Source organism: Aedes albopictus, chromosome 1 (genome assembly GCF_035046485.1).
Source record: "Aedes albopictus strain Foshan chromosome 1, AalbF5, whole genome shotgun sequence".
Lineage (NCBI taxonomy): Eukaryota > Metazoa > Arthropoda > Insecta > Diptera > Culicidae > Aedes > Aedes albopictus.
In genome coordinates this window covers 169,534,837-169,548,619 of record NC_085136.1, presented here as the reverse complement: position 1 = coordinate 169,548,619, position 13,783 = coordinate 169,534,837, and the positions used below count along the sequence as shown (strand labels likewise).

General features: G+C 38.7%; 1 protein-coding gene across 1 annotated transcript in view; it reads right to left on the bottom strand.

Moving 5' to 3' along the window:
* Window positions 1-273: 273 nt before the first annotated feature.
* Window positions 274-13,783, bottom strand: part of LOC109431004 (trypsin-1) — a 30,226-nt gene continuing 16,716 nt past the window's right edge. The window contains exons 2-3 of the mRNA XM_062845797.1: window positions 6,761-6,935; window positions 274-929 (exon numbers count right to left, since the gene is read on the bottom strand). Of these exons, the coding sequence (XP_062701781.1) occupies window positions 305-929; window positions 6,761-6,935 (800 nt within the window). The 3' untranslated portion in view covers window positions 274-304. The remainder of the gene's footprint in view (window positions 930-6,760; window positions 6,936-13,783) is intronic.

Genomic DNA, 13,783 nt, shown 5'->3' with positions numbered 1-13,783 from the left:
AAGTAAATATTATAGTGCAGTTGCAAAAAGGTGCATTTTAACAGGCTGTGAAATGCTGTAAAACATGATTATCGGTTACTTGGGACCAATTACGTGGAGCGATATATCTTACACGTGATATTTAGTAGGACATCATTTTATGAACTTACCTGACCCAAGATGATGCACTGATCGAATTTCGAAGCAATACTTTTCTAAGACATTCTATATTACTTACAGAACTATTTGTACTCAACAAGCATTATTATCACATGTTTCGCATAGTAACTATTGACTAGACAACCACTGACAAGACACATAGCGATCACTTATGCACTACTTCGCTGATCCAGCTGGAATATTCACTGACTCTCGTGTAGATTCCCGGAAACCCTGGTCTCGCACAACCTATTCCAGTGGAAACAATTCCAATCAGCACGTCGTCACCAGTAACCAGTGGGCCTCCGGAGTCTGCCCAGCAGGAATCGACCCCACCGGTTCGTTTTCCTGCACATAATTGCGTTCTGGCAATGGCACGTGGTCGATTTCCATCTCGATAAAAACCCTCACAATCTTCGTTTCGGAACACATCCACTATGGCACGTTGAAGCGTATCGGGTTTGTCGCCGTCCTTTTGACTCTCCTGGTTCCAGCCCCAGCCAGAAACAATAGCAGTCGTTCCTTCTACTAAAGCCGAAGAATCATGTTTGCTGGCTATGCAAATCGGACGAACGTGCTGATCGAAGTAGATCAACTTGGACGCCTCCATTAGAGCTATATCGTTGTAGGGCTGACTGCAAGCATACTCCGGGTGGAAAATTATGGCTTGGATAGTCATCTCGTACGAATTGCCTACATCGTTATCTATTTGGTTTCTGTTGAATTCGGAGATTTTGTACAAACCGACTATTGCTTTTATCTGGCTGGGGCGAATTGGTTTCTTTAGACCGCTAGAAGATTATGAAAATTATTGAACCGTTTATTTGAGAAACCACGTCAATCCAATACAATGGTACGTATTTCAGAAAGCCATTTTCGAAAATGGGAATTCAGTAGTTCTCAAGTAACAGATTCAATTACTACTAATGACAATTATCGAGCACAAATGACGTTAATAATATAAAGCTTCTAAGGTTCAACTAGTGTTTAATGTCCCAATTAAAGTCCTCATGTACATTTTGTTGCGGGCCGATTAACATAAGAACAGTTGAACAGTTGAAGTTCTTTGTCGCTAGGTGCATCATAAGATAATAAAATGTCCATCCAAATGCATAATTTACCATGTAATCTTCATCTTACTGTTGTAAGGAAAATCACGTTTAGCTGCTCATAAGCGTGTCCCAGACCAGAGCGCTTGTCAATGATCGTCTTTACTCATGACTGTGGTGTGGTTGAAACAAGTCATAAATTATGAAACCGAAAAAAAAGCCAAAGCATAGAATGAAAACCAACGATGGTAATACCATCAGAAACGATCAACAAACATTTAAACTGTGTCACCTGTTCAGAATGTAGGTCAAGGTCAAACCCGCATAAGCAGTGAATGAAATAGGTTATCTTATTTACTCCTAACGACTTAACTAAATTTGGCTTTATCTTACGTTTCGTATTATTCTAAAAAATAGCTTCTGAACTACCGTAATTAGGGGATAAAATGATTTTTTTTTATCCTTGCAGCTCTTGTGTACAAACAAAGGTAGATTGTTTCACATTTTTTAAATGACTACTGAGCTATCGCACAAGTTATAATAAAAGTGTTAATAAGCTTTTAATTTTATTTTTACTTTGCTGAATTGTGGAATAAATAATTACCCAAGTAAACCTAAGTGTCTATTTGTGTTAAAATACTCTTCTGGTTTCCTGATTTCGAATATGTTGCCCAAATGCTTAGGGTTCGGCTGCGATGTCTGCAGCAACATGGCATTCAGCCTGCATTGGATTCGGGTCGCACGTCGTCGTAGTTGGAGGGAAGGTGTCTCTTTTATGCAGTCGGCTGCGATGTCCTGTGTAATGGCATCTTAACGCTTTTTAATTCAACAAATATCGAAAAAACGGGGTACGAGTTAACGTGCAACACAGTTTGGTGTGTTTTCCAAAAACAAAAAAAAGCAGTTTTCTCGCTCAATTATTATTTTTCGGTTTTGTAAAACGAACGGTATGTATCCATGGGCCAATGAAATTGGCTGATCGTTTTTGGGATATTTTTAGTTGAACATGTATGAGAAAACTGCATTGTTATTTTTTTTTTGAATGCACCAATTTGATTTGCTCTTTAGAAAAGTCTTTTTTTTTTTTCAAAGTGATTACGGCGGTAGCAACACTGTGCTTATGTTCTACACCGCACCCTTTCCCTACATTTGCTTCTAGGAGCCTCTATTTTTGTTTCAACACACAGAAGTACGTAGGCGTGTGTGGCCCAAGTCGACACTGTTTTGGCCTGCGTTGAACAAAAATAGTTTTAATAAACGTTTCCCCTTTTTTTCTTTTTGTCAATTGGTTTTTTGTAGTATGCTCCATGTAATAGTTAGGTTCTTGTCAATTTGTCAGTTATTCGAAGTAGATCTCCAAGGTAATAGTCAATTAAGTCATTCTGATCTGTTCTATCATAGCAGCTTTAGTCTTTGCTTTATTGTAGTGTAATTTTATTGGAAATATGCTGAATGTCGTTATTAAAAAGAGACGTGTAGAACTGTGTCCTGCTAGTTGTTTCGTCATGCACATACGTCATGTCTTAATAATGCCTAGGAGATTAACGAAAACACGTGTGTTCGGTCAGATGTCCATTGCGTAGAAAGTCAATGAAAATAGGTTTCTTTATTGTCAGTTGTTATGTAAGCCTCGCTTGAAGCACTGCCCGTGAGAACCCTGTCATCTGTACTGCAAGCTTTTTTCCAATCTTAGCGTCAATTGTCTTCTAGATACTTCTAGATAGATTCATTGAATCAGTCGAACACGTATGTTAAAATATAGTCGCTTCTGTGTCAAATTGTTTTCTTGATTTGTACTTCTCTGTGTTCATCTCTTGTGTCCTTAAATTGTCATCGGTCCAAAACCCACAGAAACCTGTAACTGACCTTCTGATATTTTTTCTGTTGGTGTCATAACACCATCTAAGAGATAAACAAAAATACACCAAGTTGGTCAGTTGATTGTAATAAAACAAAATTTGCTTGTCAACTATTATGTATTCATCCCCCTACAAATACTATGAAAAATATTGAAATTCGTTCTGTCCTACCAATATAAACCATGTCATTTTCTCATGCGCGGCCTAGAAATGTCAACCTAGTCATACAAAAGTAACGTTGTTCAGTTAATAAAAAGCAGTCAGTTTTTTGTCCAAACTGCCACGTCAAACGCAATGCGTTTAAGTGTTCGCACGTTAGCTTCGAATTCATCAGCACAATCAAGTGCTGCAAATCTCCTTCCCACTATTAATTTTTCAGTTGATTTTGATTGCTTTATTTAAAGAAAATATAATCAAGTACCTAACATTGTAAAAATTCGAAAAAGCGACTGTGACATTAATAAATTACTGATCAAAATCAACCAAGAAACGTGGGAAATAGAGCCCAAACAACATTTTGAAGTCAGCTGGCTGTAAAAGGTTCCAAAACTCACAAATCCTATAAAACTTTTATTAGGATTTGTAACGATCATCAAAACCTTCCTAAATCCAACCGATTTGGAACTATTGCTTGGGAATAGACTCTACTGAGCCCTGACGGTTCCTCCGTGTTTATCGAGCATGTCTGATGCATATGATCAGCCATACTCCATCTGCAGCAGCCGGTTCGTGATGAACCGTTGGAGGCGCATTAAAGTGTTAAAAAGGTGATATGTTTCACTAAAGAACACTACATTACAATAATCAAAATGAAACTCCTTCACTTTAATACCGTCAACCCCTGCGAACTTGGCCAGGGATTTGCTCTTTAGAAAAGTCGTATTAAAACGTGTCGTATAGGCGTTCGACCGCATTGATATTCCAATGGTACTCTTCAAATAACAAAAAATGGGTATAGACCTCCGACTTCTTAAATGGCTTGAATCGTACCTTACAAACCACCAACAAATAATAAAAGTCAAAGGAAAAACACCACATCCCATTCAAGTCACTTCAGGAGTACCTCAAGGCTCCCATCTGGGCCCTCTTTTATTCATTCTTTACATTACATTTCCTTCATCCTGAAGAAAACAAAAGCGCTTATATATGCCGTCGATATGAAACTATTGATGGAAATAAGGAATCAAGAAGACATCAACATATTTCAGAATGAAATTCGCATATTCCACACATGGTGTTCGATTTTTTTGTCTTTATTATAGAGACTTTCAGCACAGACAAACAGACGTAACTCTTAGAGGAAATTCATCAAAAACTTTTGTCCGGTGTCATTTTCATGAGCATACTGCCATCTGTTGGTAGAACCGCGCGCGACACTGTCGGCCATGATGGATTTCGATTTGACGTTTTGTCGACACGCACACTACTACACAAATTGCCTGTAATTTTCGTTTGCATCATTCAGCAACGTGTACACTACCAAACGTCAAAGCGATCGAACACTAGCGCATCTGTTGGAACGATCGCGCAAATCAAATGAAATTTGAATTGATTGTTAAATGCATGTGCCAAGCCGTTTTGAAGAGTGTTACGTCTGTTTGTCTGTGCTTTCAGCCTAGGGCTGGTTCGTCTCTTATGTTCGAAAAACCGACTACAATTAAACATCAAAAAGTGTAATATAATAACTTTCAGCAGAAAACGGAACACACCAAACATATAAATTTCCTTAGGAGATCAGAATGTGAAAAAATGTAGTAGAGTTAGGGATTTTCATAGGAGTTATCTTAGATTCTAAACATAATTTCAATGACCACTACAACACCATTATACATAGGGCAAACAAAAACATTATATGTTGCCTATGTTAGGTCAATTCTGGAATATTGAAACATTGTATGGTCCCCATTTCAAAGTAAGCATATCGATCGAATAGAATCAATACAAAAGCAATTTCTATTATATGCTCTTCGAAAATTAAGTTGAACTACATATCTTCCTCCAGCTTATGAAGCGCGCTGTAGGCTTATCAATATTCAAACACTGAAACAGCGTCGGGAAATTGCAATGGCTTTATTTGTTATTATATTCGTTATATTTATTTGTTGTTATATTCGTTATAACGACATCGTTTCGCAGCGAATTGATTCAACTGAAATCTTATCAAAATTTAACTTTTGCATACCTTCACGGCAATTGCGAAATCGACACTTGTTTAAAACTAACCATAGTCACACAAACTATGCCAAAAATGATCCTTTGAATCAAATCATAAACATTTATAATCAACACTGTGAAACTATTGACTTAGCTATGTCGCGACATAATTTAAAGAAATATTTTAACACCATAAGAAATAACATCAGTAGTAGTACCTACTTATAATATTTCAAAAGCACAAATTATACACACATTCACCAGTATACACTTTTTTGTATATTTTCTTATAGGGTATTGTACCATTTGGGCAGGTGTACCTATTTTGGGCCCTTACCGCTATAACTAAGTCAATTGCAAACCGATTGATTTAAATTTTTGTACAGAGTTAGATACTGTACGTGGCTAACTCTTTACAACATTTCAAATCAATCGGTTTGAAATTTACTTAGTTATAGCAGCAAGTGCCCAAAATAGGTACACCTGCCCAAATGGTACAAGACCCTATGTGTACTATAGCTTTAAGAAATGAAACAAAAAAAGCATGTATATGTACTAGTCTACGTTGGTTGACGAAACTGAATAAATAGGCGTTGTACCTACTTAAGACGGTACAAGCTTTCTTGATTCTGAACTCATCGCGAGGTGTCCGGAAAAGCTTGGAATCCCGAGAGAGGCAGATTATTATGGTTTAACCTTTCCATGAAAATAACAATGGATGTTTTACCCGGATTTACCAAGAGGCCATATTGGCGGCACCATGGCACCTTAAGAATGCTTTGTATCAGGTCAAAAAGGGTAGTGATACACATGCTAGGGTAATTTTGCATTTAGTGTATTAGCTTTGAATGTCCGGCACTGTATCGCAAAGTTGACCAAAAAATCTCCTACAAATAAAATTTAGGTCAAGGTCATTTATTACACGGTATCGGTGAAGTCGGTAGTAGATTTATAGATTTTAGCTGAATTTTTGTATGGAGCATTTCCAGCTCAACGCACGAATCGCGTACTACCTTTTTCAATTCAAATGAAATTTTGCTAATGTATGAGTTTCTATCTGAAAATGTTTATTACGATAATTTTTGCAATATTCTTCACCTATTTTTTTTTTGAAGTAGATTATTGAGTTTTTTCATGTATGTGTACGTCATACGAAAACTTTTGGTAGATTGAAATAATGTCTTCAAAAATGTTTGAGGATATTTGAAGTCATTTTAGAAAAAAAATACATTGAGAGTAATATTCACTGCGGATCTATGTTAGATGTCATGTAATTTAAATTTTGCAAATTTGTTGCTTTATACTATGTATCATGGACCTAAGAATAATCTACGGTCGTAACTGAATCTCCCATGTTTACATAGAGTAAAGTTTACAATCTAAATTAAGCAATTTTGTAACCTAGTTGAATAGCCTTATTATTATTATTGATCATTATTATTGAGATTTACAGCCTCCGGTTGGTTCACCTCGTAAAATGGCCTTTTAAATAAATATAAGGAAATAACTCTGTTACAAAGCTACGTCATTTGTGTCGATATTGTTCAAAAGTAGACTTACTTGCATGCGCAGTGGCCAGCCGTAAGAAACCATCTCTCATTGAGAATAGATGCACCACAATAATGACCACCACGTCTCATGAGACTAGCGATATAGGTGGTTTGGCCACGCACGGAATCATGACCACCAACTATTCGTTGCTGACGGCTGGAACCAGCACAGGGAAGCGACGAAACTGGCAAAGAGAACAGAGAAATAAAATTGCTTTTAATATTTTATCTGATGAAATGTAAGTATAAACTGAATGAACCTGAATTGAGATGTCTAATGGATCAATGAATTTTTACGTTTAATATCATAAGCGCGTCGGTGAATGAATCGGAACGGAACGATAAGCGGAGATTTTATGCAACTGTCAATGGTGAGCGGCACAATATTGCGCCGTGGCAGTGCTCGCCATGTGCAATGACCGGGAAGGAAATTTGCCGACAGACAAAACGATGGTGACCAGGCGGAAGAAGATTTTCGAGGACTCATTGAATGCTAGCAATAATGAAGGTATACCCAGCAATAGGATTGAAATACATACTTGGTTGATGACGGTCAAGCAGTGGACCTACCAACATTGAATGAGGTTATGAAGGCTCTTAAGGTTGAAGAATTCATTATTGACATAATCGGCATCATTAAAAAAAATCAAAAGCAGTTTTCTCATTTAAAAGGGAAATAAATACACTAAAAATGTTCACTGAACTCCTGAAATACATTGAGAAATTTCCAGGTTCGAACTCGAAAACTGCTTTAAAATTTTTGAAGATTATAAATGACGACTTCTTCAACCTTAAGGAACTGAAAACCACGATTAAATCCAACTATGGTGAACAGAACCCTTCTTGCACTTATTAAAGTTATTGTTGTATTATTCGTATTTAACATATTTATTTTGAGCGTTTTGGTCGTTCTAGAAAATATTGTAGATTTGGCATCTGCGATACAATTTTCAAGCATTCTAAGAGAATGTAGTATTCATATGAAGCCGAATGATCTTCAATTCAACCTATTGCATTGTTAATTTGCAACAAGTTGCAAAATGATGATTTTTTCAGCAAGTGTCGTACATTCTTCCAACGAGGCTTACCGATACACTTCTATTCTATTCTATTCTATTCTAGTGCTTGCACAGCCAGTATTGAAAAGCATCCAGGACATATCTTTTGATATTTTCTTGTCAGCATTAATATTTGCAGCATGTCAGGGACGTGACGCAAATGTTAAAATGGCCAGGCCCACTGTGCAGAATAATGGGTTGGGAGATAATTCAAAAATTTAAGGCAATCAGATTATCCACTTAAGAACAACATGTCTAACAAACCTTTTTGAATTGAATGAAGAAAGAAACGGGGACAACCTTACCCGCCGTTTCCTTTTAGGTGTTTGAACATAAAATCGTTGGGAGTGGCGCTGCTAAGAAGGTTAATGCACACTCCGTTTAAGTTGGCGTTTCTTCTCCTGGGATGGGGCACAGGCATTTCTCCATGTGTCCTGGCTTCAATGCCTAGGCATAAGCGCCATTACTCGCTCCAACGAAGCTTACCGATACACTTGGTCAAAAATCTCTAAAAATTTGATGGCCTAATATGCCCTACGCAGCAAATAATTTTGTAACATCCAGGCACGTAATTCCTGGCCGATGTACCCATTTTCGAACGTAATTTTACTTGGTTACATCTTTTTCCAGTAATTATCACACTCACAATGTACATCCTGGGTAGCACCGGAAAGTGTCAACAAACCCGGTCTAGCAGATACATAGAAGCAGTATCATATTTATCATCAATCGCCTAACTCGGTGAAATGACCCGTGCCAATAATGTTTTACTTTAAATTGATGTGTCTGTCGGTTCTGTTCTAGCGATTGTTAGACCCGCTTTTAAGCTACGGCGAATGATTTGCTACAAATTAAGCAATAAATCATCAAACAGTGATGTGGATTCTTCAATTTGCTTTATGAATCATGCATGCAGCAGTTAACCCGGATTTGTTTACATTCTCGAGTTACGTCGGATTGAAAAGTTATGCTTGATATCACATTTTTTTGTGATATTACGCATGTCCTGTTCAACAGAGTGAGAGCTCTTGATGTGCCCTTCCAGCGATGAATTCCAGGCTGGTTATTGCTTATCCAGAAAAAATCATCCAACCTGGTGGAGTGAAGAAGACAAAGAAGACCTGTTCCGCAAACGTCAAACTGTGGAGCGGACCTGGTCTGATGGTTAGAACACTTGACTATCACGCCGAGGACCTGGGATCGAATCCCACTCCCGACAAACTCACACAATGTGAGTTCTTCCTTCGGAAGGGCAGTAAAGCGTGGGTCCCGAGATGAACTAGCCAAGGGCTAAAAATCTCGTTAATACAGATAAAAAAAAGTCAAACTGCCACACACTATAAAAAGCATGCACGGAGAAACAGAAGTACCCAAAAGTGAGTTCATTCCACTCAACCTCGAGGTTGCGTGCGGGAAGCCAATTTTGAGTTGGTGGAGTCGATGTTGAGGTAGGTAATGTTCATTTTGGTGCATACGGATAAAGTACCTGGAGTCGTAGTTCTTTTTTTTTTGAGGCTCATGCGCCAACAGGCATAACGGACTCGAATTCGGTTATTTTTTAATTCCTTACAATTTTATGTGTTTGACTAAAATTATGTTAGTTTTGAGGAACCGTAAAACTCGCGGTTTAGTCGAGGTTATGCCGGGGCCCGTGGCGTAGTGGCTACACGTTTGCTTCATAAGCAGATCGTCATGGGTTCGATCCCAGCCCCGGCACTTTCGTCAGTTGCTTTTTCCCCCTGAGAGCAGCTGACACTGACCCTCTTCAGAGCCCATGGCTCAAATGAACCCGGATACTTGAACATCGGCGAACGGCAACCCATAATGGACCCTCAATCGGACTGGAAACAGGAACGACCAACAGCCACACATCAACATCCTCGAGCTCATCATTCTACCATGATAGGATAGAAAGTGAAAGCAGCGCAACGGCCACCAGTTCGATGTAGTATAATTAGAAATAGAATACATTTAGGCGCTGTACAAAGTGTATGTACAGCTTCCAATTGGAATCGCTCACGCAGTGCCCTAGTGGACAATAGAGCTGTAAATTAGGTTAAGTGATTGAATAGTCGAGGTTAGGTAACAATAATATTTGAGGAAAGGATAGGGTGATGAGGGCTTTTCGTTGACACTTAACAGCATGGTGTGGTGTATTGCTGCTGGACAAACGTAGAGTGGACAAACAACCTGTAACGATACAAACAGACGATGTTCGAAGGGACACGAGGTGGACAAGTGGAGCCACAAGACTGGGATACCAAACAAAGACACGACGTGGGCAAGTGGAACAACAAGACGAATTTATCGAACGACGACTTCAGTTTGCTTCAAGAAGTCGTACACAAGCTTCATATACTCAAGATCAAGTTTACCCAATACATCTCTAATGTCTTCCTTTTCTGGTTTCCCTCGGGCCCTGAGGGATGCACATAAATCGGATCTGACAATTTCGTATTCGGGGCATTCCCACACAACATGGTTGATATCTGATGGCCTGCACCACAGCTACAACGATTGCTATCTTTGAGCCCTATTGGATAGAAATGCGAGCCCAGAGAGTAGTGATTGGACATAAGTCGACACATTATCTAGATAAAATCTCGACCCATGTCCAACCCCTTGAACCACGCCGTCTTCGATACCTGTTGGAGAATTGAATGTAACCATCTGCCCAATTCCCCTGCATCCCATTTTTGTTGCCAACTGACCAAGGCATGCTGACGAGCAATCGAAAAAAAAAATCATTGAAGACGATATGACGGTCATAAATATCGCCTTCCATAGCGCCCACCTTGACGAGTGAGCCCGCTTTCTCGTTGCCCGGGATCGAGCAATGCGAAGGGACCCAAACCAAGGTGATGCTATATGCTTGATGCAATAAAGCACTCAGAATTGATCGAATTTCGCTCAGGAAATACGGGGAGTCTACTATCCTTAAAATGAAATATTGATCAGAGGGAAGAGAGGCAATTCGCTATAGGGCACTGCATGAAATTCTCTCCTTCTCTTTCACTCTTACACAAATTTTGAAAACAACAAGGCCAAGAAACGTCAAAATCCCATACACAACCAAAACAAAGCAGTGTCCTATAATGCGTAGTGCATAGCCGCCAATTTTGCGACATATACTGAGGAAGGACTTTGAAGTTTATGGGCGGCGCTCATTAAACACACCAAATCCAGTGGAATCATTTGTTTTTGACCCGTCAGTGAAAAACCTTCTGTCGCTACTGACTTGACCAAACTTGCTTGCAAAAATTTTTGGAATGTGCTCCGATCGAAGCGGATCTGGAATTCCACGGATTTCTTGCAACATGGACAGATCAAAAATTATAGTGGAATTGGAGAAGTCTTGGAAGCAATCACGGATGAGAACATTCGAAGAAGGGTTAACCCCCAGAGTCATGTACGAGTAGTACACTGTCTTAAACTTTGTTTGATGAATTCGTTCGATCAGCTTTTCAAAATTTTCAATTACCAATGGATTTAGCACCTTACAGCGGATGAGGAACCTTTATGACAATTCCACGAAACGATCTGATAAAGGGAGTACTGCTGCTAGTACCTCAAAACTCATTGTGTGCGTCGCGTTCATGCAGCCTAACGCGATCCGAAGACAACGATACTGGATACGCTCTAGCTTCAGGATGTGTGTTTTCGCGGCGGACTGAAAGCAAAAGCTACCGTATTCAAGAACCGACAGTATCGTTGTACGATAAAGCTTTATCAGATCTTCCGGGTTGGCTCCCCACCATGTTCCGGTGAGTGTACGCATGAAGTTGATTCGTTGTTGACACTTCTGATACAGATAAATAATGTGCTTTCCCCAGGTGCCTTTAGAGTCGAACCAGACCCCTAGATACATATGCGAAAGAGCTTGAGTGAGTTCCCTACCCAAAAATTGAAGCTCTAGCTCTGCTGGATCACGCTTCCTAGAAAAGACAACTAACTCAGTTTTCTCCAGACAGAATTCGATAGCCAGCTTTACAGCCAAAGCAGACAAATTGTCCAGAGTATCTTGCAATGGTCCTTGCAGATCTTCCGCCTCTGGTCCGATGATAGAACCCACGGCGTCATCCGCAAGCTGTCGTAGCGAGCAATTTTCCACGAGACATTCGTCGATGTCTCTAACGTAAAAGTTGTAAAGAAGGGGGCTCAAGCATGAGCCCTGGGGGAGACCCATGTAACTAATTCGTGAAGTTGTCGAGAATCCATGAGAGAAAAACATGTGCTTCTCAGACAACAAATTGTACAAGTAGTTGTTTAAAATCGGAGAAAGCCCACACTACTAGTGGAGTTTGTCTGAAAGGACATCAACGCAAACTGCATCAAAAGCCCCCTTAATATCCAAAAATACTGAGCCTATTTGCTCTCAACCGTCAGTTATAATTACTCAACGTTCAGTACTATGCCCTTCACTTAATTTTGGCTTCCCGCATCGAACTATCAAAGTTGGGCTGTTTTGCTCTTCGCTTTCTGACAACAATAAAGAGAGCAAATGAAAGAGGATGCAAAAAAGAACTCAAAAGTGAGATCTAAAATACTCAAATTTGGATTCTTCTGTTTTTCAGTGTGCACACAACCAAGTCATACATTGGAAGACGGCTTGCGGTAATGACCAGCATGGAAATGTTTTGAAATTTACCATGGCAAAACATGATCATCGACCAACAAACGCTTCTTATACAGGGTGCGTGCGATATTTTTGCACTAAATCATATCGTAATCATAAAACATGTTTTAAAAATAATTCGACAATAGATCTATACTAAATGATTTTTTCGCGAACAATTGTGATTATTTTAATGAAGAAACAAAAGAAAAAAGTGGTCCTAATATCGATAACCTTTTTTGAACGATCCTGAGAACCGCTGCAAGTCCGTTTTAGTGTTGTTCTCTATATTTTGGTCAACAATTGTGTTATTTTAGGTAAAACTAGAATATTTTTTTGTACGAGGAGCTCCAATGGTATCATCGTTATGTGTGCCGTTCAAAAAATAACCCATAAATTTGAAAAAAAGGTTTCTAGAAGACGAAAATGCGAACAACTTGAGTATAAATATATGGAGCAGCTGCATACTATTTGCATTTTCTCAGCTGTCAAGAACGCTATGAAGCTGATTTTTTCAGTGTAGTTGGGAGATTCCTTAGGCTTGTTACCTGCAAAAAACTACATCGCTGGAATGGAAGATAGCGGAGAAATAACTGGAAGATGTCGGAAATTCTAATTTAAGCAATGGTATTCTACAAGGGCTGCTCAAACATTTATGAGAAAATTTAAAACTAAAATATCCTAAGTCTGACCACCTCAATTTGCTGTTTTAAACTCCCATAAGCTACTGCACAAATTTGAGCTGAATTGATAAGGTCTTAGGTAGCGCTCGACTAGTCTGAAGTTTAAATGGTAAAACTGGTACAAATATGTGCAGGAATGGCAGAGTTTTTGTTTTCTGCCACTAGATGGCACTGGAAGCGTTCAATAACCCTTATTATAATTATTATTATAGGGAATTCTATGTGGAACATCTTTGTTGAAGACCGCTAAGTGATCCGATGCTTGCTAAAAAAAAAGTTATACCCTAGACTTAGTGAAAAAACAATCAGTTTTTATTGATGCTATTCGATAATGTGTTAAAATCACCACGTCAAAATAATTTAAATTATAATTTTTGAAGCATATTTGTATCATTACGTCTAGTGTATCCTTATCGGGCTTTTACACATTACATTTTACTGATTTCGTCTTATTTACACAACAAATAGTAGAACCCGAAATGTTATTGGGCGCGCTAGTGTAAAACATAGGATCTGAAAATATTTTCTAATACCACCACGTTTTTGATTATTAATGGTTTTATATTTTTCACAGTTCACTAGAAATATGGTGCATTTGATGATGTGGGATTTATATTTTTATTGCAACCCTTTGATGAAATATTCCTGTTTGAAGGTTAGTGCAAAATTACCGCACG